Source organism: Barbus barbus, assembly GCF_936440315.1.
Source record: "Barbus barbus genome assembly, chromosome: 40".
Lineage (NCBI taxonomy): Eukaryota > Metazoa > Chordata > Actinopteri > Cypriniformes > Cyprinidae > Barbus > Barbus barbus.
In genome coordinates, this window is record NC_136718.1 from 7976804 (window position 1) to 7992263 (window position 15460).

Below are 15460 nucleotides of genomic sequence, written 5' to 3' on the forward strand. Positions count from 1 at the left end.
GATAGACACCTCTACAAACTAATGCTGTATCATGCAGGCCAGGCAGAAAGGATTCAAGAGAAAGGAAATTAAAGAGAGCGCGAGAGAACGTGATTCAGACAAGATAGTGGCTTGGTGGCATTGTATCCAATGGACGAGAAGCAGAATTATTATCCAAACTCACAGCGATTTGGAGACAGGCTTCCTCACTTTAGGCCATTTCCGGCGCTGAAACTGCCTAATGCGACAAGCAACGATAAGACAAACTGTTACCCCGCCCCCAAACTCAAGCATGTGATAGAGACACAGCCAATCAGAGAACTTACAGGCTTTCATATTCACACAACAACACCCAAGGCTAAATACATGCAAGGCACAGAACAGGGCTAGAGAGAGGGAGACAAAACAAGAGAGACAAAGACAGAGAGAAAGAGAGAGAGAGAGTACAGAATCTGAAGGAGAAGACATCTGATCTGTCAAGGAAGTAACTGGGAGTTTAAATGTTGCAATTGGACCCACAAACTGAGTGGGTGGGTTTGTTTGGTCATGAGGTTTGTAAGAACTAACTAGCTTAGAAAAAGGTCCATATATCTACACTACCGATCACAAGTTTGGCTTGGTTTGATTTGTAAAATATTTTTGAAAGAAGTCTCCTATGCTCACCAGGGCTCCGTTTATTTGATCAAAACTCCAGGATAAACAGTAATATTGTGATATATTTTATATAATAATTTATATATTTTAGTATAGGAATATATTTTAGAACACATTAACTTTATTCCTGTGAATTTTCAGCATCATTACTCCAGTCTTCAGTGTCACATGATCCTTCAGAAATCATTGTAATATAGATTTGCTGATCAAGAAACATTTCTGATTATTATCAGTGCTGAAAACAGTTGTGCTGCTAAATATTTTTTTGTGGAAACTGTTTTTAACTGAAGAATTTAAAGTTCAAAGGAACAGCATTTGCTGGGAACAGAAATCTTAATAATGCATCCTTGCTAAATAAAATTATATAAATCCTACTGACCCCAAACTTTTGAATGGTAGTGTGATATTAATAATCCTTTATGTGATAATACATTTATCCCTAGGCTGGTCATTTGTTAATCATATATGGTCTTTCAATCTCTTGAAATCCATTTTGAATGCATAAAATGTTAGATTTGACTTAGTTATTGTTTAATTGTATTATTTTAATTGATTTTGTTGTTGATGATGATATTTTTCTGTTTGAACATGCAGGCTTTAATTAATACTTCACCTTCTTTCTCAGTTTGTAAAAATGCTTTTACAGACTAATTGTGCCATCAGTTAACAATTTCAGGTTTTTCTCTCTCCATTTCTTGTGCATCATTCACATTGTTAAAATAACAATACTATACATTTTTAGACAGCTGCACAACTCAAATAATGCATTTTTGTACAGAGGAATTAATATAATGGCTTTTAAAAATACCAGAATAGACTCCTATTGTATGTGCATTACAGTATACTAGATTTTCATTTTTACAAACTGAAGAATAAGTCATTATTATGACTTTTGACTTCTTCTAGAGTAGAGCCTAACTTTTATTTAACCTGAAACAGCAAATTGACATCAAATCGGTTTTAGTTTCTACGTCATCCTCTATGACAGAGTGTCTTCTCCTTGATTTCACATTGAGGAGTGAATTCCTGTGATGCCTTTAGGTGTGTGTGATGTGCATCAGACTATTCAACATTCATTTAAGCTCCAAGCTGTCTACAACAGAATTGCAGAAGTGGATTAGTATCTTCATCCAAAATAATCTCACAGTATCCTTCTAGTCTACAACGGGGTTAAATTCATTTGGCAGTGATACCTGTATTCATCATAGCTGCTTCTCTCTTTATCCCCTGAAGAAGAGACAATATCATTAGTTAGAGAGTGTAAAAACAAAATGATGTACAGCCCCATTAATGTTTAAGATCCTCACGGAAGCATCACTGGAAAAACAACTCTGGGCTTCTGTCCAAGGGTCATGTGGAAGGACGAAGTGCCAAGATAAGATCATCCATGGCTATGGATGGAGTTGCAAGGATCGGAATAAATGAGCTTGATAAAAGTCATCTTTTGTAAAATAATGAATCTGCAGGCTCAATATGCAGATGCAGAATATTAATGTTCATCTTAAACTGATAATCTGCTATTCTGATCCCTTTCAGATGGCTTTCATGCACAATAAAATCTTAACTGACTTTTTATGGCAAGCTCAATCTGTTCTGTAAAACTGCGGTTCTCAAATGAGTCAAACAATGCTATTAAATGCATTAAATGTATCTTGCCAACCGCAACCATCTGAACAGTAGTGCATTTAAAAATAAATATATATATATATATATATATCAACCTTTCTATGAATTTTTTATTTGTATTTTATTACTATTAATTTTATTTATTTATTTAATTAATTATTATTATTTTGCAGTTCATGCAAAAATAAATGACCTTTGTCCACAAAGATTTTAAGTTTTCATTCTACTCTTGCATTTTAATATGACCTTTTGAGAAATGTAATCAGCAGGTACCGGTGAGTTCCTAAGCTGTCCTTGAGTTCATTTTGAGTGAATCAATAAGTGACTCAATGTGCCACTTCTGTTTTTATCACTGGATCACTGAGTCACATCTGTGTGAGTTTGATGACTTTGAGAACTTGGACTACATGTCAGATACAACTAAGGACATAACATCCTCAGACAGCATGCTGTGTGGCACGTTTACCCTTCAGGACAGCAGCTCTGGAGGTGATGGTACGAGTTTCTGTTTGCATATAAAACAAGGAGGACAGGAAGCAAGGCAGGGCCAGGGATCAGGTGAGGATGATGATGATGAAGATGTGAATTCCATGTTATCCTTTGCCTTGGTCCTTTCAGAGGGAAATGTGTGTGTGTGTGTGTGTGTGTTTGGCACATGTATCAGTCAGTGTGTTGCAAGCTCTGGGCTGGATGCCTAGCAGAATGATGCAGCAGTGTGTATGCATACAGTATATGTGTGTGTGTGCTGTGGAGGTATTTTCACATATACGAGTGTGTGTGTAACCCACCGAAGTCGAGGCTACGTGTGCGAGGGTTACACTGCTTGTGTCCCTTACAGCCCCGGAGCTCCATGAGCAGAATATGCAGCTGATTGAGAACATGCCGGTCCAGTGTGTTCACTGAATTCACCAACTACACACACGGAGAGAGATGCAACATAACACAGACATTAATATAACATTCATTTTTGGTAACATTTTTGACTAAATATTGTAACAGTATAAAAAGCATTTGAATTTCCAATTTCTGTTATACCATTTCAATACTTATTTTGCAAATTGTGCCGTCATTTCTGCCACACCAAACAATTTTGCTCCTAATAAAGTTTTTTGTGTTCTAACGTGACAGCAGTGGACAACAGAGGATGAAAATGACACATGATGTATGGAGGAAACAAATAAAAGATACAGTAAATACTACAGGTAAGCAGAATTATTTGATTTGTCATTTTTTTGAAATTATGCAAAACCCGTGAAAATATGAATGAATATTTATTCATTATTAATTTCGAAAACATGAAACATGAGCTATGAAATTAGCCTCAGCGAAACAAAAGAGTTTCGCCATTTTAAAAGTTCAAAATGCCATTCACAAGAATGTTGTGATACAATAATCTGAGATGTGGTGTAAACGGCGCTATGATTTAAATATTCATGAGAATATAGAAGAAGAAAAAAACCTGAATTCCCCTGAAATGCATGTATCATCACTGTTGATAATCTTTCCTAACAAATAGAACTTTCTCAATTAAAATAGGAAATTTCTCTTCCTCTTTACGCAAGCTAACCTGTGGTGTACCCCAGGGGTCTGTTCTTGCACCTACTCTCTTTTCTCTCTATCTACTTCCCTTGGGGTCCATCTTTAGGAAACACGGCGTTTCTTTTCATTGTTACGCTGATGATATGCAAATCTATCTGCCTTTGACCACGGAAAAAAAGCATGTTCTTAATAGTTTATCAGCATGTCTGGATGACGTAAAATCATGGCTCTCAAAAAATTTCCTTTTTCTAAATTCAGATAAATCGGAAGTTATTGTTTTTGGCCCCTCTGAAACTAGAACACAAAATATACCTAATCTTGAGTTCTTAAATTTAGCTATTTCATCCCGAGTGCGAAATCTGGGTGTGGAAATCGACAACGGCTTGAAATTTGACAGACAAATCAGCTCTGTAGTAGGTTCTAGTTTCTTTTATCTTCGATCTCTCTCTAAAATTAAAACCTTTCTTTCTAACGCCTCTTTAGAGGTTGCTATCCATGCCTTTATTACATCTCGGCTGGATTACTGCAACTCTCTATATTATGGTGTTTCAAAGACTCAAATTTCCCGTTTACAAGTCGTTCAAAATGCAGCAGCTAGATTCCTGAAGGGATGTAAAAAATTTGATCATGTTACACCCCTTCTGAGATCTCTACATTGGTTACCTGTTCAGTATAGAATTGAATATAAAATTCTATTACTTGTCTACAAATCTTTAAATAATCTTGCACCATCTTATCTGACGGACTTACTCCACCCATACACTCCTAAGCGAGGACTTAGATCGGGAAACAAATTCCTCCTTCAGATTCCCAGAACCCGCTTGAAAAAAAAGGGAAATAGAGCCTTTGAAGTGGCTGGCCCCACTCTCTGGAATAATCTCCCGACCCAAATTAAAATGGCTTCCACTTTATCTGAGTTTAAATCTGCTCTCAAAACTCATCTGTTTGTCTCGGCTTTTAACATGTAATTCGTCCTGTTTTTATTGTTTCTAAGTGATTATTGATTGTGTTTCTTTCTTGTGTATCTATACTGTAATTATTGTACAGCACTTTGGTCGGCTGGCGGCCGTTAGTAAATGTGCTTTAGAAATAAACGGAACTTGAACTTGAACTGTTGGACATTTATATTATGTTGGATATTTTTCCCTGTCCATGTGGCTGTGCTTAATAAATTGTTTTCAGAGGCAAAATAAGTTATTAAAACTGTAAAGAATGATTATGCTTTTTTCCCAAAATAATGCACTGATGAATAGTGTACACTAAGAGTAGGACCATTTATTAAGAAGGCAAACATGGTCCATGGTGATTTCATGTTGTCTTTATATACAGTATGAGCACTGACCTGATACGGATCCGTGTTGATGTCAAAATACTCAAGAAATCCAGTGGCAAATTCACAGAACAGGAAGTTGTGTGTCTCATTAATGGTCCTCATGCACCAATAGGTGTTGTTATTGGCACTAGTGCACGCACAAAACGGCCCCACTGGAAACAAAGATGGAATAGTGTGAGACACATCAATGCAGTCAAAACATTCTCTCATAGTTCGTCACATATGAATGCTTGGTCAGGACCCCTTGGTGTCTTTAGCTTCTTATTTCAATGTGCAGGGAAACTCATTACTTCAACTGTTTGCCTTATGCATCAGATCCAGATGCATTTCATTCTATGCATGCAGTTGTAACAGCAATATTTTTATAAGTGTGTGTGTGTCTTACGGGTCCAGAATGGAGCGGTCTGCCAGTGCTGGTTGTCGTGTGTGAAGCAGGTGAGGCCAGGCATGCTGCAGGTGTCATTGTTACGCAGGCGCTTCAGTAACTTCCTCAGCTTCTTCCTGCGATTTTGTTCCATCAACAACCAGGCCTTCTTATCCTTCTCCTGTCCTTTCCTACAGAGACAGAGAGAATCATCAAAACCATAATCATGCACATACATATGTATACATGCACTCAGACACAAAAACCCACCTGAAGGGATGGACACCTCCTGCTTTGTATTTCCTCAGCTTACTCTTGTACTTGGATTTGTAACTAAAAGAGAAGAAAAATTAAGTGAGCCATCATCAAATAGGATTATAACCAGTATATATTAAAATAATTAGTGCATAAATAATGTATATAATGTACTGTATAAATAATCATTTGTGTAACATATAGTATCTATTTACAACTTATATTTTATAAAATATTTGTCATTCATTTGAATATATATATATTAATATTTATTATAAAATGTATTTTATTTATTGTATGGAGTTTACGATTAAATTATACATTAAATACATTAATAATTGATTTAAGTATTAAAAATGAATACGAATTAAATAATATTTTAATGTAATTTATTTAAATTTAATTTAATTAATGATCATTAAAAATCTGAATGAATCTGAGTGAATTTGGCAAATACAGAACAACAGTAAAGAGATAATAATAGACAGATGTGACTCTCACTAGTATTTGTTGCAGTCACACTCTTCAGGTCGAGCCTTTTTCAGGTGACCTCTGACCTCACGAAGGTTTTTAATCTTCGTCTGGAGTGTTTCGATCTGGGAAAAGAAATGATAATGTACATAACAATATAACATATGCAATATAAATATGCAGATTTAAAGTTGTAAGACTGGGAATATATATGTAATACATGAGTTGTGGGAAACTTTTACTGATGCTTTTTTGCCTTTTTTAAGACAAAGCTTTTTTAAGACAGCTTGCAGCTGGTCATTGTTCACTTTTTGTTCGCAACTTTCTACTAAACATCCCCTTTTATATTCCACAGAAGAAAGAAAGTCATACAGATTTGTGAGCAAATCATGAGTGTCTCATACTTCGTGGTCGATGTGGAGCTTGTGGTCCTTCCATGCTTGCAGTGATTTGTACAGACCAACGTCACATTTTACTGTCTCATTGGCCAAAATGGAACATCTGAAACACACACACATTCTCTTTGATGCATATATTTGCTCTTTTGTCCACAATGTGTCTCTACTGAAGGAAACACGCTCCTCACCTGTGAGTAACTTTAATAGAGGAGGGCACAGTGAGGCTGTTGCTGGTCTGGCTGACTGCAGTGGGTCCCACACCGCTGAACTCGTCCTCGTCTGCTGTGTTCTGCCTGAGGCTGAGGTTTTTGGGGCCTGAGGGTCTGTATTCGTTATCCAGGTCCACTGCGTACAGGTCTCCTCCCATCTCCATGGAAACAGCACGGGCAAAGCGGTTCCTGGGGTAGGTCTTCAGGGATTTCAGTTCTGTCAATCAAATGCAGGGCTTGCCATTATAACTTGTCGAGGATAATTTTTTTTCATATTAGATACTATATTTGATATAGAGACCTTTTCTTTTTTTACTGTCATGAAATTTTTAGTATGTAAAGTCATTCTGCTCAAAGACCTGATTTGATTTGTTAAAAATTAAAATAAAATAAAATAAAAAAATATTATAAAAAATGTATTAAAAATTACTAAAAAATCTATTATATATATATATCTCCTTCGATTGTCTTGAGCAGGCCCTCGAGCAGTACGACATCAAAGGGAAACCGCTGGATAACATCCGTGCCTTTTACGCAAACAGCAGGAGTGCAGTTCGCACCAACAGTGGAACATCGGACTGGTTCCCGGTCACATCTGGCATCAGGCAGGGCTGTGTGCTCTCCCCCCTGCTCTTTACCATCTACATGGACCGGATCTCAAAGGAGGCCAATCTAGACTATGAGGCATTCAACAAACTTCTGTTTGCTGAGGACCAATTAATTATATACAATAACAAATCACAGCTACAAGAGCACATAGACCAGCTCAATGCAAGCTGTGAGAAATATGATATAAAAATCAGTGTCAGCAAAAGCGAGGTCATGATTGTCAGCAGAAATACTGACAAACTGGACATCAGCATCTGCAGAACCCCATTGAAACAGTGAAGTGGCATACTGCCAAGTATGGTGACCCATACTCGGAATTCGTGCTCTGCATTTAACCCATCCATCGTGCACACACACAGCAGTGAACACACACACACCGTGAACACACACCCGGAGCAGTGGGCAGCCATTTATGCTGCGGCGCCCGGGGAGCAGTTGGGGGTTCGGTGCCTTGCTCAAGGGCACCTCAGTCATGGTATCGAGGGTGGAGAGAGCGCTGGACATTCACTCCCCCCACCTACAATTCCTGCCGGCCGGAGACTCGAACCCGCAACCTTTGGATTACGAGTCCGACTCTCTAACCATTAGGCCACGACTTGGAAGATGCTGAGCAGTGGGGTCCCCAGGTCCTGTTTTAAAAGCACCACTATACACCATCGATCGACGAGGATGGGATTTGAACCCACGCGTTCAGAGCACAATGAATTACCAGTCCATCGCCTTAACCACTCGGCCACCTCGTCGTGTCTGGTCAGGGAACAGGTCAGGGAATTCAAATACCTTGGCAATATCTTCACTGAAGATGGCAAGCTAGACCAGGAAATTGAAACCCGATGCCAGAAAGCTACACTTCAACTATGAGAGACAGAATGGGGGGGAAAGAATCCAGGAAATCCCATTGTAGGATTTTTAAAGAATTTATTTGCAAATTATAGTGGAAAATAAGTATTTGGTCAATAACAAAACTTCATTTCAATACTTTGTTATATACCCTTTGTTGGCAATGACAGAGGTCAAACGTTTTCTGTAAGTCTTCACAAGGTTTTCACACACTGTTGCTGGTATTTTGGCCAATTCCTCCATGCAGATCTCCTCTAGAGCATGTTTTGGGGCTGTCGCTGGGCAACACGGACTTTCAACTCCCTCAAAAGATTTTCTGTGGGGTTGAGATCTGGAGACTGGCTAGGCCACTCCAGGACCTTGAAATGCTTCTTACGAAGCCACTCCTTCGCCACGTTTCATCTTCAATGCCCTTGCTGATGGAAGGAGGTTTTCACTCAAAATCTCACGATAAAGGCCCCGTTCATTCTTTCCTTTACACGGATCAGTCGTCCTGGTCCCTTTGCAGAAAAACAGCCCCAAAGCATGATGTTTCCACCCCCATGCTTCACAGTAGGTATGGTGTTCTTTGGATGCAACTCAGCATTCTTTCTCCTCCAAACGACGACGAGTTGAGTTTTTACCAAAAAGTTATATTTTGGTTTCATCTGACCATATGACATTCTCCCAATCCTCTTCTGGATCATCCAAATGCTCTCTAGCAAACTTCAGACGGGCCCGGACATGTACTGGCTTAAGCAGGGGGACACGTCTGGCACTGCAGGATTTGAGTCCCTGGCGGTGTAGTGTGTTACTGATGGTAGCCTTTGTTACTTTGGTCCCAGCTCTCTGCAGGTCATTCACTAGGTCACCCCGTGTGGTTCTGGGATTTTTGCTCACCGTTCTTGTGATCATTTTGACCCCACGGGGTGAGATCTTGCGTGGAGCCCCAGATCGAGGGAGATTATCAGTGGTCTTGTATGTCTTCCATTTTCTAATAATTGCTCCCACAGTTGATTTCTTCACACCAAGCTGCTTGCCTATTGCAGATTCAGTCTTCCCAGCCTGGTGCAGGTCTACAATTTTGTTTCTGGTGTCCTTCAACAGCTCTTTGGTCTTGGCCATAGTGGCGTTTGGAGTATGACTGTTTGAGGTTGTGGACAGGTGACTTTTATACTGATAACGAGTTCAAACAGGTGCCATTAATACAGGTAATGAGTGGAGGACAGAGGAGCCTCTTAAAGAAGAAGTTACAGGTCTGTGAGAGACAGAAATCTTGCTTCTTTGTAGGTGACCAAATACTTATTTTACCGAGGAATTTACCAATTAATTCATTAAAAATCCTACAATGTGATTTTCTGGATTCTTTCCCCCCATTCTGTCTCTCATAGTTGAAGTGTACCTATGATGAAAATTACAGGCCTCTCTCATCTTTTTAAGTGGTGGCTGACTAAATACTTTTTTGCCCAACTGTATATATATATATATATATATATATGTGTGTGTGTGTGTGTGTGTGTGTGTGTGTGTGTATATATATGTGTGTGTGTGTGTGTGTATATATGTATGTGTGTGAGTGTGTGTGTGTACAGGGGCGTCATGCACTCATTATTTTTGAGGGGGCACGAGGCATGGTGGTGGTGGGGGGGGGGGGGGGGGGGGTCGTTATGTGACACAGCAGCCACTACAGCACTTATGTTTGATTTATTTTCCTGTTTATTCAAAACATTCCCAAACGCATTAACTATATCATGAAATATCTTGATTCACACCTTTATAGATTATGCTAGTTAATCTAGTGGGTGATGGTCAAAGTAACCTAATAATGTAATCTATTAAATAGGCTATGCATAAAAACCTGTCTGTTTACTTAATTAACAGATATGGGTGTCATGCCATAACATATTTTAATACGACTGACTTTATATCTATTGTGAATTTAACATTGAAAGTTAATGTGAATAAAAACATTGTAAGTTAGGCTACTAATCATAACACTTTCATTGTACAGAAAGAGAGCAAAGGACATTTAAATGATTAAAGAACATTTTTACTGACAGTCTAGAGTTCAAACACTCTCAAAAACTCCCATTAAAATCACTAAAGCTGTTTACACTATGAAATGAGTATCTCACTAACAGATTCGGACACACATTTGCACTTTGTTGTTTCTGACGAGAGAATTCGCCAGAAAGAGGTATTCAGTCAGCGAGCAAGTGAAGAAAACACTGCATTTTAGCGATGACTTATCTGAACGCGTCTGATTGGTCCTTGTATTCATAAACTCAACAGAATCGTGTGTGATTGGTTATGAAGCGCAGCGCTGTAAAACGCGTCTGTATCTGGCTCAGCACCAGTCAGGGAACACAGATTTGAATTTAGCAGCTGATAATATGAAGCACTGAACACTGGTGTGATTGTATTAAATATAGAAAATATTAATCGGCTATTTTTTGTCTTTTGAAAGCTGCATTCAAAATCCACTTGGCTCAAAATCCACTTGTCGCCTCTCTGTGTGTGTATAAGAATGATTGAATTTCAAAGTTTTACTATGCAAAATAAATCTGAAGCTGATCTATTATAAAGTAAATATGAATAAATTAGAATAAAAATAAATGCAGAATAAAAAAGAGATGATTGACAGATGTCACTCATTTTTAGATGCAAGTTTTTAGATACAATTTTCTTCACATACTCTGCAACACAAATTTAGTGACATTTCTTTTGGGGATGGCGTGGGAAAAAGTCCATTTTCTTTTATGCCTCACCTCCACTAGAGGGTAGCAGAGGCACAGAGAATAATTCAGCTAATGCCTCCTGCATGATTTTTTTTTTGGAGGACTTGTTGCTGTGTGTGTTTGTAGCTCAGTATCTAGTCATACTCACTCTTTCTGGAGAACAGTTTATTCTTGGAGAAGGTGCTCAGTCTGTAGCTTGTGGGTTCACAATTGCAGCCTTGAGGCTCAGAGTTCACGCTGACATCAGTGCTCATGCTCTGCAGATAAATCTGGGATTTGATGCTGGATACAGACGGCTTCCGCACTGCAGACAGACTGGCCATGCCTTTGCATTTAGACAACCTCAGCTTCCCTGTGGCGTCTTCAACACACTGCCACTTCTGCAGAGACACAGACAAATTGGGGCATCATGCACTTTTACTCTCAAGAGATGATTCATATACACTAACATAACAGAAAAACAAAAGCTACTACAGTATTGCCACAGTTGCTTGGACATGGTACTAGGGTAATATCCTGATTTTTTTTTTTAAAAGGCACCATGATGATATCTTATCATTCAAAAACATGAGGCAACGTACAACAGCATTACCATATGATACCATAGAAAGCCAGCTCTCTTGATGTGTTCTTGTAAAATATTCTTAGTTCATTCCTCTATGACTGAACTGTATTTGACAGCATCTGCTCATGAACACAATTTGTTTGACACCATCAACACCCATTAACTTTTCGCCGTGATGACTGTGTGCGTGGATGAGTGTGCTTATACACCGGAAGTAAAAGGTGAAAATTAACCCCCCGCCTCGTGTCGGCAATCTTACTCAGCTGTAATTATCACAAATCCACCTCGTTAAAAGCCTCGTTAATGAGGAACATAAGTTACAGAGCGCTCAGGGCTGCACACTATCAGAGAGATGAGAGAAACATGCCTTTCTTTTTAGTCGCCTTTTAGTGGCCTTGTAGATAAAGACATGGATGGGAAATGAAAAAAGCTATGAGGGCCAATCCAGCATTTTGTACCAAGTGCTATTTTATATCATCGCAAAATTTAGACTGTGTTATTGCACAGCTCTTTGTATAAAGTTGGATATGTATTATATCCCACTTACAATCGATAGAGTACAAATCGATATAGCAAATTTCAACTGCATGACTTTTATTTTTATTGCATAATGTAACTATATATAAAGTTGGATGTGCATAATATCCCACTTTATATGTCTACATACATTATACTAATGTAAAGTGCATGCACTATATTGCAAAAACCAGCTCTAATATGCTAAATGCAAATGTAAGGCATGAAGATATTAAAATATGTCATAAATATGAACACCATGCTATACAAATAAATCTGCACTAAAAAAAAGGATATATTTTCTCAGAAAATAAATATTTTACAAAGTACTTTGGCATCTAAAATTGCTATAAAATCAAAGCCATGTATCTAACTCCATTATGTTCCAAATTTGAAGCTGAATAAAAGAGAGGTTCCTATGAGATTTTGTTTAGGCGCTATTTCACTCAAACTCCATTGAACTTTTTGATGCTTGATTTCCCTTTCAAAAACTTATAAATTTCTGTCGCAGTGTTACTTCTACCACAAAATAATCACCAAATATGGAACAAAATACTTTTCACAAGATTAATTTTAAGTGTTTAAGCTTTTAAATTGTATCTAATTTAGGATGATTACTAAATATGTGACAGTTAAGAGGTTAAAAGGATATTTCACCCAAAATGAACTCACCCTCATGTCATTCCGAACCTGTGTGAATTTATTTTTTCTGTTGAACACATAAGAAAATATTTTGAAAAATGTAACCAAAGAGTTGATGGTAGCCATTGACTTCCATAGTATGGAAAAAAATACAGTGGAACTCAATGGCTACCAGCAACTGTCTGGTTACCAACATTCTTTATAATGAGGGAGTGAAATGATGAAAGAATTAAAATTTAGGGTGAACTATCTCTCTAAGTAAATAAGGTGTTAAAACAATGCAGACAGCATGTGCACATAAACAACACTTTCTGCAGGTGCAATTTACCCTTTTTCTTGGTTTGAAAGTTAGACTTTTTTCTTGCTTGCAAAAGTGTGAAGGTATGTAATGACAGACTGTTCCTTGATCAAAGCAGAAAAGCAGATGGAGGAATAAAGCCTGACATATAAAACGAAAGAAAGAGATGGAGAAAAGAGAAAGGGATGGAGGGAATAGATAATGCAGGAACGGGCTGCAGGTACCTGGAGGACTACAGTGGGCCAGTCTTGTTAGAGTGAAAGTGAAATTTCAGGTGTCTGATCTGACAGCTCAGACATCTCTCTGTTCTCACTTCTGTTTCAGAAGACGGCTCACACACACACACACACACACCGATACTCTACTTGTGAGGGTCTATACTGACAAAGTATGCCAAAAAGTGGCATGGTAACATTATGGTTAAGTACCTTCAGTGTAGTACTTCAGTAATTATATACTGTAAATGTAAAATTTACGGTAAAAAAAACTACAGCTGTGGTTGCTGGAATTCTACTAAAAAATATGGTAACAACATTTTAGGTTTTACGGTTTTAACTTAAATTTACAGTTAAATACTGTAATTTCATTAACTGATATAATGTTAATATACAAACCTATTAAAGTAATGAAATCTGTTTTGTACCTTTGAAATTCACTGATAACCACCAAATGCAGGTGGTGGTGAGAAAGTCACATGATGAACCAAAGCCCATCATAATAACTTATGTAGAAGGTGCACAGTGTCATTCACACAAGCACTAAACACCATCATGGTGAGACTCATTAAACTGAAATATGCAATAAACATTAATTTAACAACATTAGATGTAACATACAACCCTAATAAACATACCGGATAAGAAAAAACCGAAGAAACATAGTTATTTAAAAAATAAATTCTGGGAACATCAGTTTGCGGGTATTCCCTGTAAATTTTACAGGACCTTACCGTTAACCATTTAACAGGTTTTTACTGTAGCATTTTCACAGTTTTTTACCGTTAAAATCACTGTGATTTTTTACAGTGTACTAATGGTTAAAATTTAGCAATAAATAAAGATTTATAAGAAAAATATATGCTCAGCAAGGCTGTAATTATTTCATAAAAACAGTAATATTGCAAAATATTATTACGGTTTAAAATAACTATTTTTATTGTAATATATTTTAAAATGTAACTTATTTCTGTAATGTAAAGCTGAATTTTCAGCATCATAACTCCACACTTCAGTGTCACATGATCCTTCAGAAATCATTCTAATATGCTGATCTGCTGTTCAAGAAACATTTCTTCTTATTATTATTATTATTATTAACACTCCCATTCAAAAGTTTGGGATAAGATAAAAAAAAACTTTTATCCAGCAAGGATTCATTAAATTGTTTAAAAGTGACGGTAAAGACATTTATAATGTTACAAACGATTTCTATTTCAAATAATCACTGTTCTTTTGAACCTTCTATTCATCAATGAATCCTGAATTTATTTTTTAGCACCTTATTTAATTTTTATTATTATTATACTATTATTGTTTTTACTGTATTTTTTATTTAAAAATACAGCCTTGGTGAGCACCAGACACTTTATGAACTATTAAAAATAATAAATATATCAATGTACAGTATTGTTAAAAATATCAAAAAGGTGTTTTTCCTGAGTGGTGTGTAGTAGTATTTTACAGACGTGTTGGTTCTGATGGCATTAGCTGGTGAAGGCATAGCTCATGAATATTTATTATGTTATGCACAAACGATTGAACATGAGATTTTAGTGTTTTAAATAGTCTATGTGACATATTGAGGTCAGCGGTAGAGTTTTTGCTCATTTGCAAGTCAAATTGAAAGGCAAACAATAACATTATGATGTGGAATGTCCAAAAATCATCTTCACTAGCCAATGTTTGAAACACTGGACTCCTGGTTATGTGGAGTAGTGGATTGCTGCCTATATATATATATTTTTATAAATTGTACGAGATTGTCAGAAGATAAATATTCTTCTGTATGTACAGGTATGTTGTTGTACCTGACCGATCTGTTCACACGGCGTCTGGTACTCTGCGCGCTGGCACAGGTCTTTAACACGCTGGTATTTGGGCAGGTAGTTTTCCTCCTGGGCCATATCTTTCCCATCATTCAACACTTTATGCAGCAGTTTTCTGTCACCAGAGAAGAAGAGAAAAAACCTCATGTTATCTGAATAAACATACGCTGACCTTTCACACCAAAAACCCAGAGCTCTCCGGCTGTTTTCACATTTAATTTGCACTGACTCACCCTCTCTCCACCAGGAACGAGTCCCTCCACACTTTTCCTTTCTTGCTGAGCTGGAACCTGCAATTAGGAGAGACAGATGGATATTGATCTACCGGCTTTGTTACTGATCACCTGGAACAGCAAATAGTCCAGAAATTGGCCGTTTCTCAGTGGACTCAAATGATGACT

General features: G+C 37.4%; 1 protein-coding gene across 9 annotated transcripts in view; it reads right to left on the reverse strand.

Annotated features, from left to right (window-relative positions):
- Positions 1-15460, reverse strand: part of LOC306859647 (extracellular sulfatase Sulf-2-like) — a 146773-nt gene that overhangs the window by 2575 nt on the left and 128738 nt on the right. For 3 of the 9 annotated variants that reach the window (XM_079400774.1, XM_079400776.1, XM_079400775.1), the window contains 12 exons: positions 15293-15349; positions 15042-15174; positions 11143-11374; positions 6808-7045; positions 6626-6722; positions 6252-6346; positions 5766-5828; positions 5517-5686; positions 5141-5283; positions 3048-3171; positions 1827-1860; positions 164-217 (listed from right to left, as the gene is read on the reverse strand). In XM_079400774.1, coding sequence (XP_079256900.1) covers positions 164-217; positions 1827-1860; positions 3048-3171; positions 5141-5283; positions 5517-5686; positions 5766-5828; positions 6252-6346; positions 6626-6722; positions 6808-7045; positions 11143-11374; positions 15042-15174; positions 15293-15349 — 1440 coding nt within the window. The remainder of the gene's footprint in view (positions 1-163; positions 218-1826; positions 1861-3047; positions 3172-5140; positions 5284-5516; positions 5687-5765; positions 5829-6251; positions 6347-6625; positions 6723-6807; positions 7046-11142; positions 11375-15041; positions 15175-15292; positions 15350-15460) is intronic. The other 6 variants (XM_079400778.1, XM_079400777.1, XM_079400779.1 and 3 more) reach the window with 2 other exon arrangements.